Source organism: Neofelis nebulosa, chromosome 16 (genome assembly GCF_028018385.1).
Source record: "Neofelis nebulosa isolate mNeoNeb1 chromosome 16, mNeoNeb1.pri, whole genome shotgun sequence".
Classification (NCBI taxonomy): domain Eukaryota; kingdom Metazoa; phylum Chordata; class Mammalia; order Carnivora; family Felidae; genus Neofelis; species Neofelis nebulosa.
The window spans coordinates 18774015-18789665 of record NC_080797.1 but is presented as its reverse complement, the minus strand read 5'-3'; the positions used below and the strand labels follow the sequence as shown (position 1 = coordinate 18789665).

Sequence of the window (15651 nt, the reverse complement as noted above, 5' to 3'; positions counted from 1 at the left end):
GCCAGCACGTCTGGCTACGGAGCAGAGGGTAGGTGTCCTCTGGGAGGCGTGAAGGGAGCAGAGGTCCCAGATGGCCCTTCTGGCCACTACTCCCTTACCCCAGGCCCAAGCCCGTTTGTGCGTAACCAAAGAGCTGGGACCAGCATGACAAGGACCCAGCTTTGCTCTGCACTTAATAAAAGATTTTGCTACCGCTTGGCTCTGCCCTGTCTGTTCTTCCAGGGAGTGCCAGTACAGAGCAGGCAAGCGGTTCTGACACACGCTTCTCTGATCCCCAAGCACACACCCACCTCTAGAGGCAGGCGGGTTATCGTGATGGGAGGCACAAGTTTATTGAGCACCCAGATGCAGAGGGCAAGAGGCGCCAGAGGCCTGGAGCTTCGTGACGTGCTGCCTGGCAGGCCCCATGCCCACCGGGTGCTGTCCCGGGGAGGGCCTCACCAGTGCAGCACCTTGGCACCGTCGGCCGCCTGAGAGAGGTAGAAGGTGGCGGTGCCGCTGTACTGCTCCTAGGGGAGAGGCAGGTGGGGTCTAAGCGTGGCAGGGCCCTGGGAAGCCCTTTCTCCATCCCTCCCACCCGCAGGCACCGGCACCCACCCACCTGTATGTGCTGCATGGCCTGGGGAACGGAGGCAGCCTCCAGCAGGGTCACGGTGCAGCCACCGAAGCCACCGCCAGTCATGCGGCTGCCGTAAACCCCGGGTGCTGACAGCGCGGCCTCGACGAGCTGGTCGAGCTCGGGGCAGCTCACCTCATAGTCATCCCTGCAGAGAGGATACAGGAGAGGGCGGGCCTAGGCCTGGTCCCACCCTGCCCTGGGGACAGCCTGTGCCTGGAAGATACAGGCACCCAGGAGTCCTCACCTGAGCGAGTGGTGACTCTCTACCATGAGGCGGCCAAAGGCTCTGTAGTCTCCGCGGCTCAGGGCAGCCGCGGCCTGGGCCGTGCGCCGGATCTCGCCCACGACATGTCGTGCCCGCCGGAAACCCTCCTTGCTCACCAGCTCTCTGCCAGCTGGGAAGGGAAAGGGGTCAGCAGACCTGCCACCCCACCACCTCTGGGCCCGTGCAGATGGAGGGATGGGGGCACCAGGGTGATGAGGCTAGCGGGCAGGGGTAGGGGTGGAGGTGGCGTGGGGGGGCGGGGGGGGAGGGGAGGAGCCTCCAGTCTTAGACCTGGTTCTGACAGAGCTGTAAGCAGAACCTGGCATTGGTGACTAAAGTATGGAGCCTTTCCTCCTCAACTATAAGATGGGACCCCTATGTCACTCTGGGACCCGCTATGCACTGATTGGGCAACATGCCAGCAGAGTGCCCGGTGCACAGTGGGTGCTCAATAAACAACAGGGTAAGCCCCAGACTCTTGGTGCTTCCAAGGTGAGGGGGACACAGGAGTCCACAGTGGCACAAGAGGGAGAAGAAATCCTGCCGCTGTTTACGCTGGAGCATCAGTGGAGCCCCTGAGAGCTGGGGCTCCAGAGTTGGGGTACAGCCCAGGCAAAGGTCAAGAGGCAGGGCACAGGGCCCACCAAGAGTAGGCTATCCTGCTGGCTAACGCTGAGGTGGGGAGAGCAAGCCGAGTCGGTAGCGGCAGCCCAGGGTACCGGGGGACTCTGCTACTTAATTCTGGATGCCACACAGGTTTTGGAGCAGGGAAGGGCTGGAGCTGAGCTCTGGTGGACAAAAGTGACTGCCTAGGGCAGAGGGCCCAAGCTGGGAGAAGCAGGAACCCAGATAGCAGTTGTTAAACAGTCAGAAACCAACGAGGGGCCTGATGTGGGGGAAGAAGGAATGGAGGGAACAGAGATTGGAGACTGGGGGGGGGGGGGGCGGGTAGTGAGGACACAAGAGACTGAGGTTTCAAACAGAAGTGACAAGGGTGAGGAAATCACAGATAAGGGGAGCTAAGCAGGAGAAGCCTATGGGGGACAAAGGATGATGAGTTCCCTTGGGAATCGGGTGGAAGCTCCAGGACTGCAGGTGGAAATGGGGCCGGGGGGGGGGGGGGGGGCTCCAGGCGGGAAAGCAAGGCTGCAGGCTCCTGTCTGAGTCGTAAGCGGAGCAACGGTGGCTGGGGCTGTGCACTGAGGACAAAGCCTGGGGCAGGCACACACAACAGGACTGTGAGAGAGCGGGGGCCGCTGAGGGGGAGGGAATGCAGGCTGTGGGTGTGTGCGGGGAACCCCCCGGGAGCACTGCTGTGTCCGGTGGCAGGAGCAAGGGGCAGGCCGACCGAGAGGACGGAGAAGTGAGTGGAGTTGAGAAAATGGGGGCCAGAAGCATTAGGTCTTCTTCCAAGATGAGCACAGGAAAAAGACTCAATTCTAGAAGGGAAGAAAACCGACCAGGTTTCCAAGCAAAAGGGGAAGAGCCAGGCAGAGGACAGGAAGGAGGGAAAACAGGGCTTCTGGCACAAGACTCTGGAGAAGGCGGAGGACAGCACTGTTTCCAAGGTTGGGGGAGACCCCCCCCACACACACACCCCAGGAGTGGTGGGGAAGGGATCCAGTGGAGAGGAGGGACGGCCAAAGTGTTCAAGCGTGAACACCTCCAATAAGGTCACCTGCACAGAGCAGGTGGGGCAGGTGTGAACATGACAGGTCACCAAGGACAAGCTGGTCCCACCAGGCCGGCCAGTGTCCTCCAAATGGGCACCCGCACACTGCCAGAGAGGACACAACTCCCAAAGCCAGCAGCCTGGCCCCGTGGCTGAGAGTACGGGCTATGGGGGGCTACATGCCTGGTTTGAGTCTCAGCACCGCCACTTACTGTAGCCTCCTCATCCAAAACGATGAACGTAATAAGACTATCTGCCCCGCAGGCATGACGGAGCGAGATGGTATTTGACCCTCAAACTATTACATATCCTATCTTCCTGGCCACGTGTATCGTGAACCTTTAAAATACCTGCACCTTTTGACTCTGCAATCTTACGCCTAAGAATCTGCTTCTAAGAAGATAATGAGAGAGACTCCCTTGCACGAAAACATTCACTGCCGCATCACGGGATTATTAGAAAATGATTAACTTATGACACACCTGTATGCTGCAGTGTTAGAAGCCTTGCTGATGAAGTGCCCCTAATGGCACAGGAAAGGGCTTAAGATGGTAGCAAAAAAGAAAGCAAGTGACCGTATGGCCTATCCTGAACTTTGTAAACGCAGATGTAGAGAAACACTGGCGGTGTTAGCGGTGGCTATCCCTGGGTGGTGGCCCTCTAGCTCACTGTTTTCCTCTGTGTGTTTTCCTACATTTTCCACAGCAGAAACGTAATCCTCCTATTAGAAAGAACAATGTTAGGGGCGCCTGGGTGGCGCAGTCGGTTAAGCGTCCGACTTCAGCCAGGTCACGATCTCGCGGTCCGTGAGTTCGAGCCCCGCGTCGGGCTCCGGGCTGATGGCTCAGAGCCTGGAGCCTGTTTCCGATTCTGTGTCTCCCTCTCTCTCTGCCCCTCCCCCGTTCATGCTCTGTCTCGCTCCGTCCCAAAAATAAAAAAAAAAATAAAAAAATAAATGTTGAAAAAAAAAAAGAAAGAACAATGTTAGGACTTCAGCAGCCCTGCTGAGGTTGGAGCCCTAGGTCTGCAGTCTTAGGGGGAGTGGGCAGAGCACAGCACAGGCCCCCGGAGAGGAGGGGGTAGACAGGAGGGTCAAGCCCACGTCAAGGGCCTGGCAGCCCCACAGGATGCCCAGCCAGCTCTCACCCTCCAGTTCCTCCAGCTGCACCTCTCGAAGGCTCTCCTTGCCCAGCGCCCGGGCCACTTCTTCACACTGGCGCCGCCGCAGAGGGTACTCGCTGGAGCCCAGCGAGTGGCGGACGTTGGAATTGGTGATGAGCACGGCCAGCTTGGGTTCTGACAGCGGCACCAGGCTTGTCTCCAGGGACCTGGCATGGAGTTGGAGTGGGGAGATGACAAGCCCAAGTGTCTGCTTGCCACACCAGGTGGTGGGCACGCTCCACCCAGAAGCTCCTCATGACGAGGTGGGAGGGTACAAGGGGAGCCCCTGACCTGCAGTCAATGAGCAGCGCGTGGCCTTTCTGCCCCAGCAGTGCGATGAGCTGGTCCATGATGCCACAGGGCACCCCTGCGAAGCTGTGTTCGGCCCGCTGACACACCTGAGCCCGGGCAGCTATGGACCCAGAGTCTGCGGCACAGGGGGAGGTGAGGAGGCTGGGGCCCGGGAGGGGGGCACGTGGGAGTGGGCAAATGGGAGCAGTGGGACCTCCAAGGACACGCCAGAGCGATTCCCCACCCTCCTCCGGAAGCCACAGTCGAGGAACAATCTCTGACAAGGAAACCTCAGGGAAGGAAGGCTGGGGTCTAGGAAGTACCTGGGCAGAGCTGCTGCAGGAAAGTGTATGTGGCCACTTCCAGGGACGCCGAGCTGGACAGCCCGCCCCCCAGGGGCACTGAGCTGACCACCACTGCACTGAAGCCAGGGAGGGGAGCAGCTGGAAAGAATGGGTGATGGTAAGATGGGCCATCTGGGAGGATGGGCCCACGAAGGGCACGTATTTTGTCATGCAGGGAGGCAGTGCCTGATAGCTGCTTCCAGGGCTGTGTCTCCATCCTCCTACCCTGAGGTTCCTGGGACACAGTCTTCCCAACTCTCCTCCTGGTTTAGGGCTCTGGAGGCCAACAGGCTAGGGTTTGAATCCTGGCTCCGCTAATCATAAAATGGGCAGCTCAGGACAAGTTCTGGAACCTCTCAGGGTATCAGTTTCATCCTGGGTAAAACAGGGATACCCTCCCCTATACATTACCCCATGGTGGATTAGATGAGCTAAGGAGCTTTGCAGCTGAGAGGTGGTGCTCCTATACTACCAGCATGAACTTGACTCAGCCCTAGTCCCCATACCTGGGTAGTGCTGAATCACTCCCTTGACATAGTTGGCCCAGCGGGGGGTCCCGGGCTCCAGTGACCGCTGGGCTGTGGGCAGTGGAAATTGGAGCCGCCGGGGCTCATCAGCATCTTCAGAGGTGGTCAGGAGGGAGACAAGGCCGTCTGCCCGGGGGCTGCCCACCAGCACAGTCACAAGCTCCAGCGCCTGGCAGGAAAGACAGGGGGTATATAAAGCTTTTGCCAGGCGACCCATGGATGAGGCTTCTCTGATACTAAAGTTCTGAGAAATAAAAAGTTTCAGACAGATTCCTTTTAAGGCTCAACAGGAAGGAATTGGGGGGGGGGGTGTCTCAGGGAAGAACCTGAGTGCTGGGCTGGCCCCTGGGGGCTTGGGTTCTGCCCTTGGGTCTTGGGGGGGGGGGGGGGGGGCAGGGCCAGTGCTGCAGAAGTGTACACCTGGACTCTGCCCTGAATATGGGCTCCCAGCTGTGGGGCACGGAGCAGGATTAGAGAGTAAGAGGAGCTCCAACTGATGCGTTCCCATTATGGAGTGGTCTCAGGTGCACTGTACCCGCTCGCTGGCCAAGCCGCACCAGGTGGAAAGAGCTGAGAGGCCTGACTCCAGCCCCACCAAGAACCAGCTGTGTGACCTTAAGCAGATCACTGACCCTCTCTGGGCCTCAGTTTCCTCCCGAACGGGTAGGACCAGGAGGTCTGAGGCTAGTTCCCCCAGGTCTGCGTTTGGGGCCCCCGGAAGCCAAAGCCCCGAAGCGCCCCCATTCCGCAAGCCACACTGGAGCCGCACAAGTTGAGGTGGCTCCCAGCGTGATGGGGAGGATCACGTCCACAGAGGGCGGGCTTGAGCGAAGAGGCGCCGGCACACCCCCTCCTAGCCTACTTCCTCGCGGATCCCCCGCTTCCTCCCTTCCAACGTGGGAAATACCCCGTCCCCGGGTCTCTCCGGCGTGCTCGTCCCCCAAACCCGGGGCAGGAGGGCTAAAGTTTGGCGCGGCCGCCCAACATCCACGCAGGGACCGGGCACCTCCCCGCGCGCCTAAGGCCGGCCCTGCCGCTGGGGAGGCTCGAGGCTCCCCGCCCGGCCCCTCACCATGGGCAGCACCAGGCCCTGGTTGTAGTCCGTGTGCTCCCCGATCAGGTTGACGCGGCCCGGCGCCGACACCGCCAGCTCGGGCTCGGCCCCGAACTCCTCCCGGAACGCTCTACGGGCCTCGGCCAGCAGCTCCCCGGCCTGGGGCTGTCTCCAAGCGGCCATGATGCTCACCCTGCAGCGAGGCCAGGTCGGCGCGGGATGCCCGGGGCGGGGCCGCGCGGGGGCGGCGCGCATTCCTGCACGCGCCCCCCGCCCCCACCGCAGGCCTCCTCCCGCCCCCGCCGCGCCGGGCCCGCCCCCGCGCGCCTCGCGGCCCAAGCCACCTGCTGGGCGCTCGGGGTTGGGATCTCCCCTACACCCCCACCGCGGAAGGATCTTCCCCACACCCCCACCGCGGCGGGCGGCGGACCTTGGAAGAGACCGGCGGGTGCCCACTCGAGTGGTATTGGCCGGACTGGAAGATCTGAGCTGCCCTTCCCTGGCCCTGGTGCCCCTTTCTCTGCTACCAACACCGGCCAGGCCATTCACCCACAGCCAGAGGAGCAGGGCTGGCATCCAGCCGACCTGAATTTCCCAAAGGGCTCTCCCAGGTCCTAGAGTCCTGCCGCCGTGAGAGGTCATCAGACCCTGATCTTGGGTCTCTGAGAGGGTGGCCTGGCACGATGCGTAAATTGAGACGAGGAAAGCCAAGTTTGGGTGGTGACCAGGGAGTCGCTTTCTACAGGCCCTTTTGTATAGTGGCCCCGCTGTCATAAATGCTAGCAACGGAAGGAGGAAGGAGTGGCAGTTGGACAGCAGTGGCCCCAGCCTCCACTGGAAGGACCTACCGGGGCTGCCAAGGTAGGTGGGGCTGTTGGCCCCAGCAGGTGCTTCCTCAGTCCTGAGCCTTGGACCCAGCATCTGACACTCACCACCGCCTCTTTCACCAGCTTGCGTCCTGAACCTTCAAGCTGTCCCTGCCTGGACGCCTGTCCACATTTGCATCTATATGAAACCGTGAAGCAGAAATGCTGAAATGTAAGCAGCCTATTTGGGACTAGGGTGGGGGGCTTTGTGGAGAGTTGTGGCCAGGTTTAGAGCTTGGGGTCTGCTGGGGGGGTTGCCCAAAGAGTGGAGTAGTGCATTTAAAATGCATCTCTGATACTCGTCATGATGAGCCCAGAGTAATGTATAGAATTGTTGAATCATTATGTTGTACACCTGAAACTAATATAACACTGTATGTTATGTACACTTCAATTAAAAAAAAAATGCAGCTCTGGGGGTGCCTGGGCGGCTCAGTCAGTTGAGCCTCCAACTCTTGATTTCCACTCAGGTTCTGATTCCAGGGTCGAGGGATCGAGCCTCCAAGCTCAGCGTGGAGCCTGCTTAACATTCTCTCTCCCTCCCCCCCCTCCTGTTTGCGTGCTCGCTCTCTAAAATAAAATAAGGGTTTTTTTTTAAGAAAAATTTTATTATTTTTTTTTAATTTTTTTTCAACGTTTTTTATTTATTTTTGGGACAGAGAGAGACAGAGCATGAACGGGGGAGGGGCAGAGAGAGAGGGAGACACAGAATCGGAAACAGGCTCCAGGCTCCGAGCCATCAGCCCAGAGCCCGACGCGGGGCTCGAACTTGAACTCACGGACCGCGAGATCGTGACCTGGCTGAAGTCGGATGCTTAACCGACTGCGCCACCCAGGCGCCCCTTAAGAAAAATTTTAAAAGGCAGCTCTGAAAACTTCTAGAAATAAATATAGGGATAAATCTTTGTGACCTCGGCAGTGGCTTTTTTGATATGACACCAAAAGCACAAGAGATAAAAGGAAGATAGATAAGTTGTACTTCATCAAAATAAGATACTTTCCTGCGTCAAAGGACACAATGAAGAAAGTAAAAAGACAACCCACAGAATGGGAGAAAATATTTGCAAATCATATATTTAAGGGCCTTGTATCAAGAACACATAAAGAACTCTTACAACTCAAAAAAGACAAATAAATTTAAAATAGGCAAACGACTTGAACGTTTTCCCCAACGTTCAAGATTACACATGGCCAATAAGCACATGAAAAGGTGCTCAACATCATTAGCATTAAGGAAATGTAAACCAAAAGCACAATGAGGTGCTATTTCACACCCATTAGTATGGCCAAAATGAAAGACAATAGCAATTACAGCAATGTTGCTGAGAATGTGGGGAAATCAGAACCCTTAGTCTCTGGTGGCAATGTAAAATAGTTAAGCATTTCCACCAAATGCTCAACATAGAGTGCCCATGTGACCCAGGAATTTCACTCCTAAGTACGTACACAAGAGAATTGAAAACGTAGGTCCAGGGGCGCCTGGGTGTCTCTGTCGGTTGAGCGTCTGGACTTCGGCTCAGGTCATGATCTCACGGTTCGTGGGTTCCAGCCTGGCATCCGACTCACTGCTGTCAACGCGGAACCTGCTTCAGATCCTCTGTCCCTCTCTCTCTGTCTCTGCCCCTCCCCCGCGCCTTTCAAAAATAAATAAACATTAAAAAAAAAAAAAAAAACATAGGTCCACACAAAACTTCTACATTAATGCTCATGGTAGGACTATTCACATTAGCCAAAAGGTGGTAACAAGTGAGGGCGCTTGGCTGGCTCAGTTGGAGGAGCATGCGACTCTTGATATTGGGGTCATGAGTTCGAGCTCCACATTGGGTGTAGAGATTACTAAAAAATAAATAAATATATAAACTTAAAAAAAAAAAAAAAAGATGTTAACAACCCAAAGGGATAAATGGATAAAGAGAATGTGGCATGTCCATAACAATGAATTTTGCTCAGGCATAAAAACAGTGAAGTGCTGATACACAGTATGGAACTACATGGTTGAGCCTTGAACGCGTGGCAAAGGCCGGAAGCTAGTCACAAAAGACCACAAGTTGTATGATTGCAGATACACACAATGTTCAGAGTAGGCAAATCTGCAGAGACAGAAAGGAGATTAGTTGTTGCGTAGGGCTGAGGGAAATGGAGGGGATAAAGAGTGATAACCAAGGGTACCGAGTTCTCTTTGTGGTGTGGAAAGTGTTCTAAAATTGCCCGTGGTGATGGTTGCACAGATCTTCAAATATACTAAAACCACTGAATTTTATACTTGGAATGGGTGAATTGTATGATATGTGTAATGTATCTCAATAAAGCTGTTTTTTTTTAATTTTTTTTAATGTTTATTTTTGAGAGAGACAGAGACAGAGCACCAGCGGGGGGTGGGGGGGGGGTGGGCAGAGACAGAGGGAGACACAGAATCCGAAGCAGGCTCCAGGCTCTGAGCTGTCAGCACAGAACCCGACGTGGGGCTCGAACTCCTGAACTGTGAGATCATGACCTGAGCCGAAGTCAGACGCTTAACCAACTGAGCCACCCAGGCACCCCTAAATTTATTTTTTCATTTAAGTAATCTCTACACCCAACGTGGGGCTTGAACTCACAATCCTTAGATCAAGAGTCGAGTGTTCTTTTGACTGAGTCAGCCAGGCACCCCTCAATAAAAGCTGCTTTTTTTTTTTTTTTAATTTTTTTTTCAACATTTTTAATTTATTTTTGGGACAGAGAGAGACAGAGCATGAACGGGGGAGGGGCAGAGAGAGAGGGAGACACAGAATCGGAAACAGGCTCCAGGCTCCGAGCCATCAGCCCAGAGCCCGACGCGGGGCTCGAACTCACGGACCGCGAGATCGTGACCTGGCCGAAGTCGGACGCTCAACCGACTGCGCCACCCAGGCGCCCCAAAAGCTGCTTTTTAAAAAAAAAAACCTTGGGGGCACCTGGGTGGTTCAGTCAGTTAAGCATCTCTTTATTTAGGCTCAGGTCATGATCCGAGAGTCGTAGGATTGAGCCCCCACCTTGGGTGTAAAGATTACTTAAATGAATAATTAAATATCTAATTAAATAAACTCTTAAATAGGCTCCACGCGAAGGCTCTCTCTCTCCCTCTGCCCCTCTCCCCTGCTCATGCTTGCTCTATTATAAAAAACAAAAACAACTTGGGAAATGAAACTATCCCAAATTCCATCTGATGGCCTGCTTCCCTTTGAGCGCTCCTCAGTAAAGCCTTTTTTAGCGTAGGCAAAACAAAAGACAAGACCATGAGTGGCCCTTGGGGCTGGCTGAAATGGGATTAAACTCATAAACCATGCCTCCCATCCAGGCACCACTCTCAGAGACGTGTGGGACCAGGCAACCGCTTCTCTGTGAATGCTTTACCCACCTGAGCTCTGACACCCAACAGTCCTGAGCCCAAATCTCTGCTCTTACGATCTCAGGCAGATGACTGCACCTGAGCCTCAGTTTCTCATCTGCACAATGGGGGCTAGCGATTCCTCCCAACAAACGGTTATAAAAAGGAACTGAATGAGATCATTTTCATAAAGTGGCCAGCCTAGCACCTGGCACTGGTAAGCACAGAATAAATATTTGCTGTTATTATCAGTCATCCATTAATTCAACAGACATCAGTGGACTCTCCTGTGTGCAATTGGCCAGATAAAAGCCCCAGGCTCTCCTGCTCTGGGTGGGAGGCAGACACCATCCGGCCCCCTCTGGCTAAGTGCTGGGATGGAGGAGGAACGCTTTCTAAATAAGGAGAGAGAGAGGAGGGATCCCAATGCCTGCCAGGCCTACACCCTTGTTTTTATTTCCATTGTTTCACTTTGATTGAAAACATATCCATTTGCCCTATACTCGTCCTTTGTATTGTTTCAGTCTTAGAGAACCTGGATTTGATCTAAGGGCAAGTGTTCCTGTTTGTTCGGCCGAGGAACTCTGAAACATCGATTTTATTTGGAAGATGTGTTTACTCTGTTTCTGAAGCCCATCTAGCGGGTTACATGAAATTTGTTCAGGAGAAGTCTGCCTCTGACCTCTGACCCTCGCTCCCACTTTCCTGGCCAGATGTCACAGGATTGGCGGGAGCGGGGCGGGGTGGCTCCCTTATTGGTCTGTTCTCTGCTCTACTGGCTGAAAAACTCACTCGTACCAGCACAGCCAGAGCCATCTGTCACACGGGACTGCGGTATTGTGACCGAATTGCCAGTGATACCCACCACAGTGATGGAAATACCACGGTGCCAGCCAGATGCCCAGTGGCTGAGGAAGGCCTAGAGGCTGCTGACCCACATCTGTCCAGGCGATAGTGAGACCTGGCTCCTGACTGAAGACAGGCACTCTAGGGGCGCCTGGGTGGCGCAGTCGGTTAAGCGTCCGACTTCAGCCAGGTCACGATCTCGCGGTCCGTGAGTTCGAGCCCCGCGTCGGGCTCTGGGCCGATGGCTCGGAGCCTGGAGCCTGTTTCCGATTCTGTGTCTCCCTCTCTCTCTGCCCCTCCCCCGTTCATGCTCTGTCTCTCTCTGTCCCAAAAATAAATAAAAAACGTTGAAAAAAATTAAAAAAAAAAAAAAAGACAGGCACTCTAGAGGTGCCTCTTCCCTACCAGAATCTGTGTCCGTCTCTGTGCTGTTCTTAGCCTTTGGGTCCTTCCTGCTAGACTCAGTTTTTCAGGCCGCCTGGGTGGCTCGGTCAGTTAAGCATCCGATTTTGGTTCCGGTCGTGATCTCACGGTTCGTGGGTTTGAGCCCAGTGTCGGGCTATGTGTTGATAGCTCAGAGCCTGGAGCCTGTTTCGGATTCTGTGTCTCCCTCTCTCTCTGCCCCTTCCTCTGCTCATGCTCTCTCTCTCTCTCTCTCTCTCTCAAAAATAAACATTAAAACACACACACACACACACACACACACATTTATTTTTGAGAGACAGAAAAAGAGTACGAGCCAGGGAGGGGGAGAGAGAGGAAGACACAGAATCCCAAGCAGGCTCCAGGCTCTGAGCTGTCAGCACAGAGCCCGACGCGGGGCTCGAACCCATGCACAGTGAGATCATGACCGGAGCCAAAGTCGGACGTTCAACTGACGGAGCCACCCAGGTGCCCCCAAAATAAATAAATGTTCAAAAAAGTTTTTTTTTAAAATTTTTTTTCAACGTTTTTTATTTATTTTTGGGACAGAGAGAGACAGAGCATGAACGGGGGAGGGGCAGAGAGAGAGGGAGACACAGAATCGGAAACAGGCTCCGGGCTCCGAGCCATCGGCCCAGAGCCCGACGCGGGGCTCGAACTCACGGACCGCGAGATCGTGACCTGGCTGAAGTCGGACGCTTAACCGACTGCGCCACCCAGGCGCCCCAAAGTTTTTTTAGACTTGGTTTTTCTTCATGCGACTGAGGGTCTCTGAGCTCTGTGTAGCTCTAGCTTCTCTGCTGCAGTCACAGCCTGGACCCCTGATGGGAAATGGGTCCACATCTCCCATGCTGATATCTACAGACACCTTCTCTGAAAATGTTTGCTCTCGGCAGATGGCCACCCTCTCACTCATTCTGGGAGTTTCTCTTTGTGGTTGTTTCCAGAGGGCTAACCTATCTTCTGATTTGGACCCCCTTTGCCCTGCTGTAACATGAATGATAGCAGCTTCTGTAATGTTGGTAATACTAACACTGAGCTTGTGGTAAGCCCTGATATCGGGGCTGTACTCAGCCAGAGGGCAGTACTGGTTGTTTACTACCAGTCTGTGTTCTGATTGGTCAGTGCCCTTTACTTCTGCTGTCAAATATTTTTAGTCACCAGGCTTTGCACAGATTATGTCATTAAATCCTTTCAAGCCTATTAGACACTGCTTTTATTCCCGTTTTACAGATAGGGAAGCACAGATGTGTTCGGAAACTCATCCACATGGGAGAGCTGGGCCTTGAACCTGAGCCTGGCTGACCCTGAGCCTATCCTCTCAGCTACCACCCTGTCCCCAGCAGCATCCTGACCTGCTATAGCTTCTGCTTACGGAAGTGTCAAGACACAAAGCTCAGATTCTAATAAGGGACGGGAGGGGGCAGCTGTTCTCGGGGACCACTGGAGCCCCAGTTTCTACATGGAACACTCCCAGTTTGGAAGCCAGGCCGGTAACCAAAGCTCTTGGGACTTTGGGCTCATTCTTTGCCACCCATGCCAGGAGCAGATCCAGCCAGCTGTGCTGTGGGCTGCCAAGGCCATCCGGGCTGGTCAGCAAACACGTCTGGAGCTTCTGCTGTGTGCCAGGCACAACTCCAAATACAAGCAAGTCTTAGGCCTTTCCTTCAAAGCACCAGGAGCTTCTTGTCCCTCCCTGGCCTTGGATGCTTCCGCTAAGAGGGGCCAGCTTTAGGCCTTATCTTTATTTGGTGCCCCCACCATGTCCCTGAAGTTCCTGTTCTCTAGGCTGATGACCGTCATGCCAATGGCCAGGGAGAAATCCAGACTCCTAAGATGCAGGGGACAGCTTAGGGCCGCAGGCCTCTCTTCTTAAGTTTTTGTTTTAAGATTGAGAAAGAGAAAGCAAGCACAAGCAGGGAAGGGTCAGAGAGAAGGAGAGACAGAATCCCGAGCAGGTTCTGCACCAACAGTGCAGGGGCCTGAACTCATGAACTGTGAGATCATGACCTGAGCCGAGATGAAGAATCTGATGCTTAACTGACTGTGCCACCCAGGCACCCTTTTCTTATTTTTTGATGTTTTTATTTTTTTAATGTTTGCTTTTAAGAGAGAGCAAGAGGCTGAGCAGGGGAGGGGCAGAGAGAGAGAGAGAGAGAGAGAGAGAAACAGCATCCAAAGCTGTCAGCACAGAGCCTGACACGGGCCTTGAACTCACAAACCGTGAGATCATGACCTGAGCAGAAGACCGCTGCTTAACGAACTGAGCCATCCAGACGCCCCACAGCAATCTGTTCTTGCACCTTGCACTGGGCACTGCCCACCCTCCATTCCACTGTATATATTCCTGAACTAGGGTTGGCAGCTACTGGATGGAGACAAGATCCCAGTCCCTGGCACCCTTCCAAGGCATGTGTGGCTTTATAGCCCCTCCAGGGACCACAGCCTCACCAAAGCTCCTGCCCTTGCTTCCCTGGTAGTGAGGGTGACTGCAGAACTCTGAGCTTCCTCTATGGAGAAGGGTGATGGTGTACGTGGGGTGGAGGAGGGTCCTCTGCTCAGGGCAGAAATCTACATGCTTCTCCTGGGTGTGCCTGACCGACAGTCCTGGCCCCTGATGCTCAGGCAAGGGGCACATCCCAGAGAAGTTCCATGATCCTGCTTGGAACAATGGTGGTATCCAGGTGGGATCCCTCACCGCCAGGGGGCTGCTGGGCAATTAACAGAGCCACGGGGAGCAGACACCCCCCAGGGGGCAGGACACCAGGCCCTGGCTCCACCTCACGGCACAGCCGCCTTCTGTGTAAACTCCAAGCTGACCCAGCTGCATCACCTCAATCTACAACCTTGCTCATTCCCCACACGTGCTGACAAAGAGGTGACAAAGGGGTCAGGGAGCCAAAAGGCCAGCCATCTGGCCCAAGGGGGCATTTTTAGCCTTCTCCGTGGGGGTGCTGCGGGATTTGGGCTAGCAGCCTGGGCAGGGACTTGGCCCTTCCTTCCTTCCCCTAGCCTTGTCCTCAGGAAGGCAGCTAGACGGCCAGCTGCCTGTGCTGAAGTTGCCGACCAAAGCCAGGCCCAGCTGGACGGACTCCCCCTGAGGAATGCCCAACGGGGGCAGGTGGGACCACCACTGGGCTGAGGGAGGAAGAGGCCGCGGGGCCCAGGCACGGCACAGCCAGCTCAGCGGTGTTCTTCGGTCGGTGCCTCAGTGTCAGGGCCGAGGGAAAGCAGGCTGTGATGGCCACAGTGGGGTGACGGTGAAGCACTCCCAACCCAAGGGACAGGGAGGCAGGGGTGGGGACCGGAGGCTCAGGGTGGGGGCTCAAGATTCTCATGCCCAGTAGACCACAGCACCACCAGTGAGACAGCTGCGGACGGGTGTGGTGAAAACCACACCTCGCCCTTCCCCGTTGGCGGGTTGGGCTGGCCACAGGCCTGAGGTTCTGCTCTCTGGCCCCCTCTGCTGTTGCCCCCGGACACAGGCTGGCCCCGACTTGTGGGAACCGAAGGGCGAGCCCAAGTTTCCTGCTGAGCCACTGGCAGACAGCTGACTGGACTGTGTCTACCCTCTGCTACTCTACCTGAAAGTGATCCAGAAGGGGCCTGCTTTCCAAGTGCTGCACAGGCCCCAGCCCCCATGCCCACCGCCAGGCAGGAGGCAGTGCTTGCAAGGAGCCAGCTAGGGAGAGCCCCGGGGAGAAAGCTGAGGAATGACTGAGGAACTGAGTGGAAAAGAGTCAATTTCCAGTCCAGCCAGTTAGCTCAGAGCTTGTTTCCCTACACTCTGAGCCTCCCTGGCTGGGAAGCCCCCGCAAGGGGTATGGGGTGGCCATTGCTGGCCTCTCCCGGATCTGTCCTTCCTTCTCGCTCAAGTGTGAGGACGACCCAGTTAGCTATTTGTCTAAGGGCAGATCTCTGTAAATAAGCTGGGTTCGGGGCACCTGGGTAGCTCAGTGGCTTGAACATCCATCCAGCTGGATTTTGGCTCAGGTCACGATCTCACAGTTGTGGGTTTGAGTCCGTTGGCCAACAGTGCAGAGCCTGGTTGGGACTCTCTCTCCTCCCCCTCCTCTTTGTCCCTGGCCCACTTGCACGCTCTCAAAAAATAAACAAGGAAACTTGATATATTTAAGTAAGTTGGGTTTGAAGTGCTTGCCTCTGTTTTCATACTCTTAAACTTTGCAGTTTTTATTTTGTTTTAATGTTTATTTTTGACAGAGCATGAGTGGGGGAG

The 15651-nt window shown here is 55.0% G+C and overlaps 1 protein-coding gene across 1 annotated transcript; it reads right to left on the bottom strand.

Moving 5' to 3' along the window:
* Window positions 1-307: 307 nt before the first annotated feature.
* Window positions 308-6184, bottom strand: GALK1 (galactokinase 1). The gene is made up of 8 exons (XM_058705943.1): window positions 5952-6184; window positions 4859-5048; window positions 4332-4451; window positions 4009-4144; window positions 3703-3884; window positions 864-1014; window positions 602-764; window positions 308-509 (listed from the first exon to the last, which is right to left on the bottom strand). Exons 1-8 carry the CDS (start codon window positions 6114-6116, stop codon window positions 438-440), a joined length of 1179 nt encoding a protein of 392 aa, XP_058561926.1. The 5' UTR covers window positions 6117-6184; the 3' UTR covers window positions 308-437.
* Between the last annotated feature and the right edge of the window lie 9467 nt (window positions 6185-15651).

What these genes read in the sequence shown, in the direction of transcription:
- GALK1 (XM_058705943.1), bottom strand. Translation starts at nt 6,116, where the DNA reads ATGGCCGCTTGGAGACAGCCCCAGGCCGGGGAGCTGCTGGCCGAGGCC. An exon ending in CCTGCAGCAGCTCTGCCCAG is followed by an intron (nt 4,145 to 4,331) that starts GTACTTCCTAGA and finishes CCTGTGCCGCAG; the next exon opens with ACTCTGGGTCCATAGCTGCC. An exon ending in GAGAGTCACCACTCGCTCAG is followed by an intron (nt 765 to 863) that starts GTGAGGACTCCT and finishes TCCTCTCTGCAG; the next exon opens with GGATGACTATGAGGTGAGCT.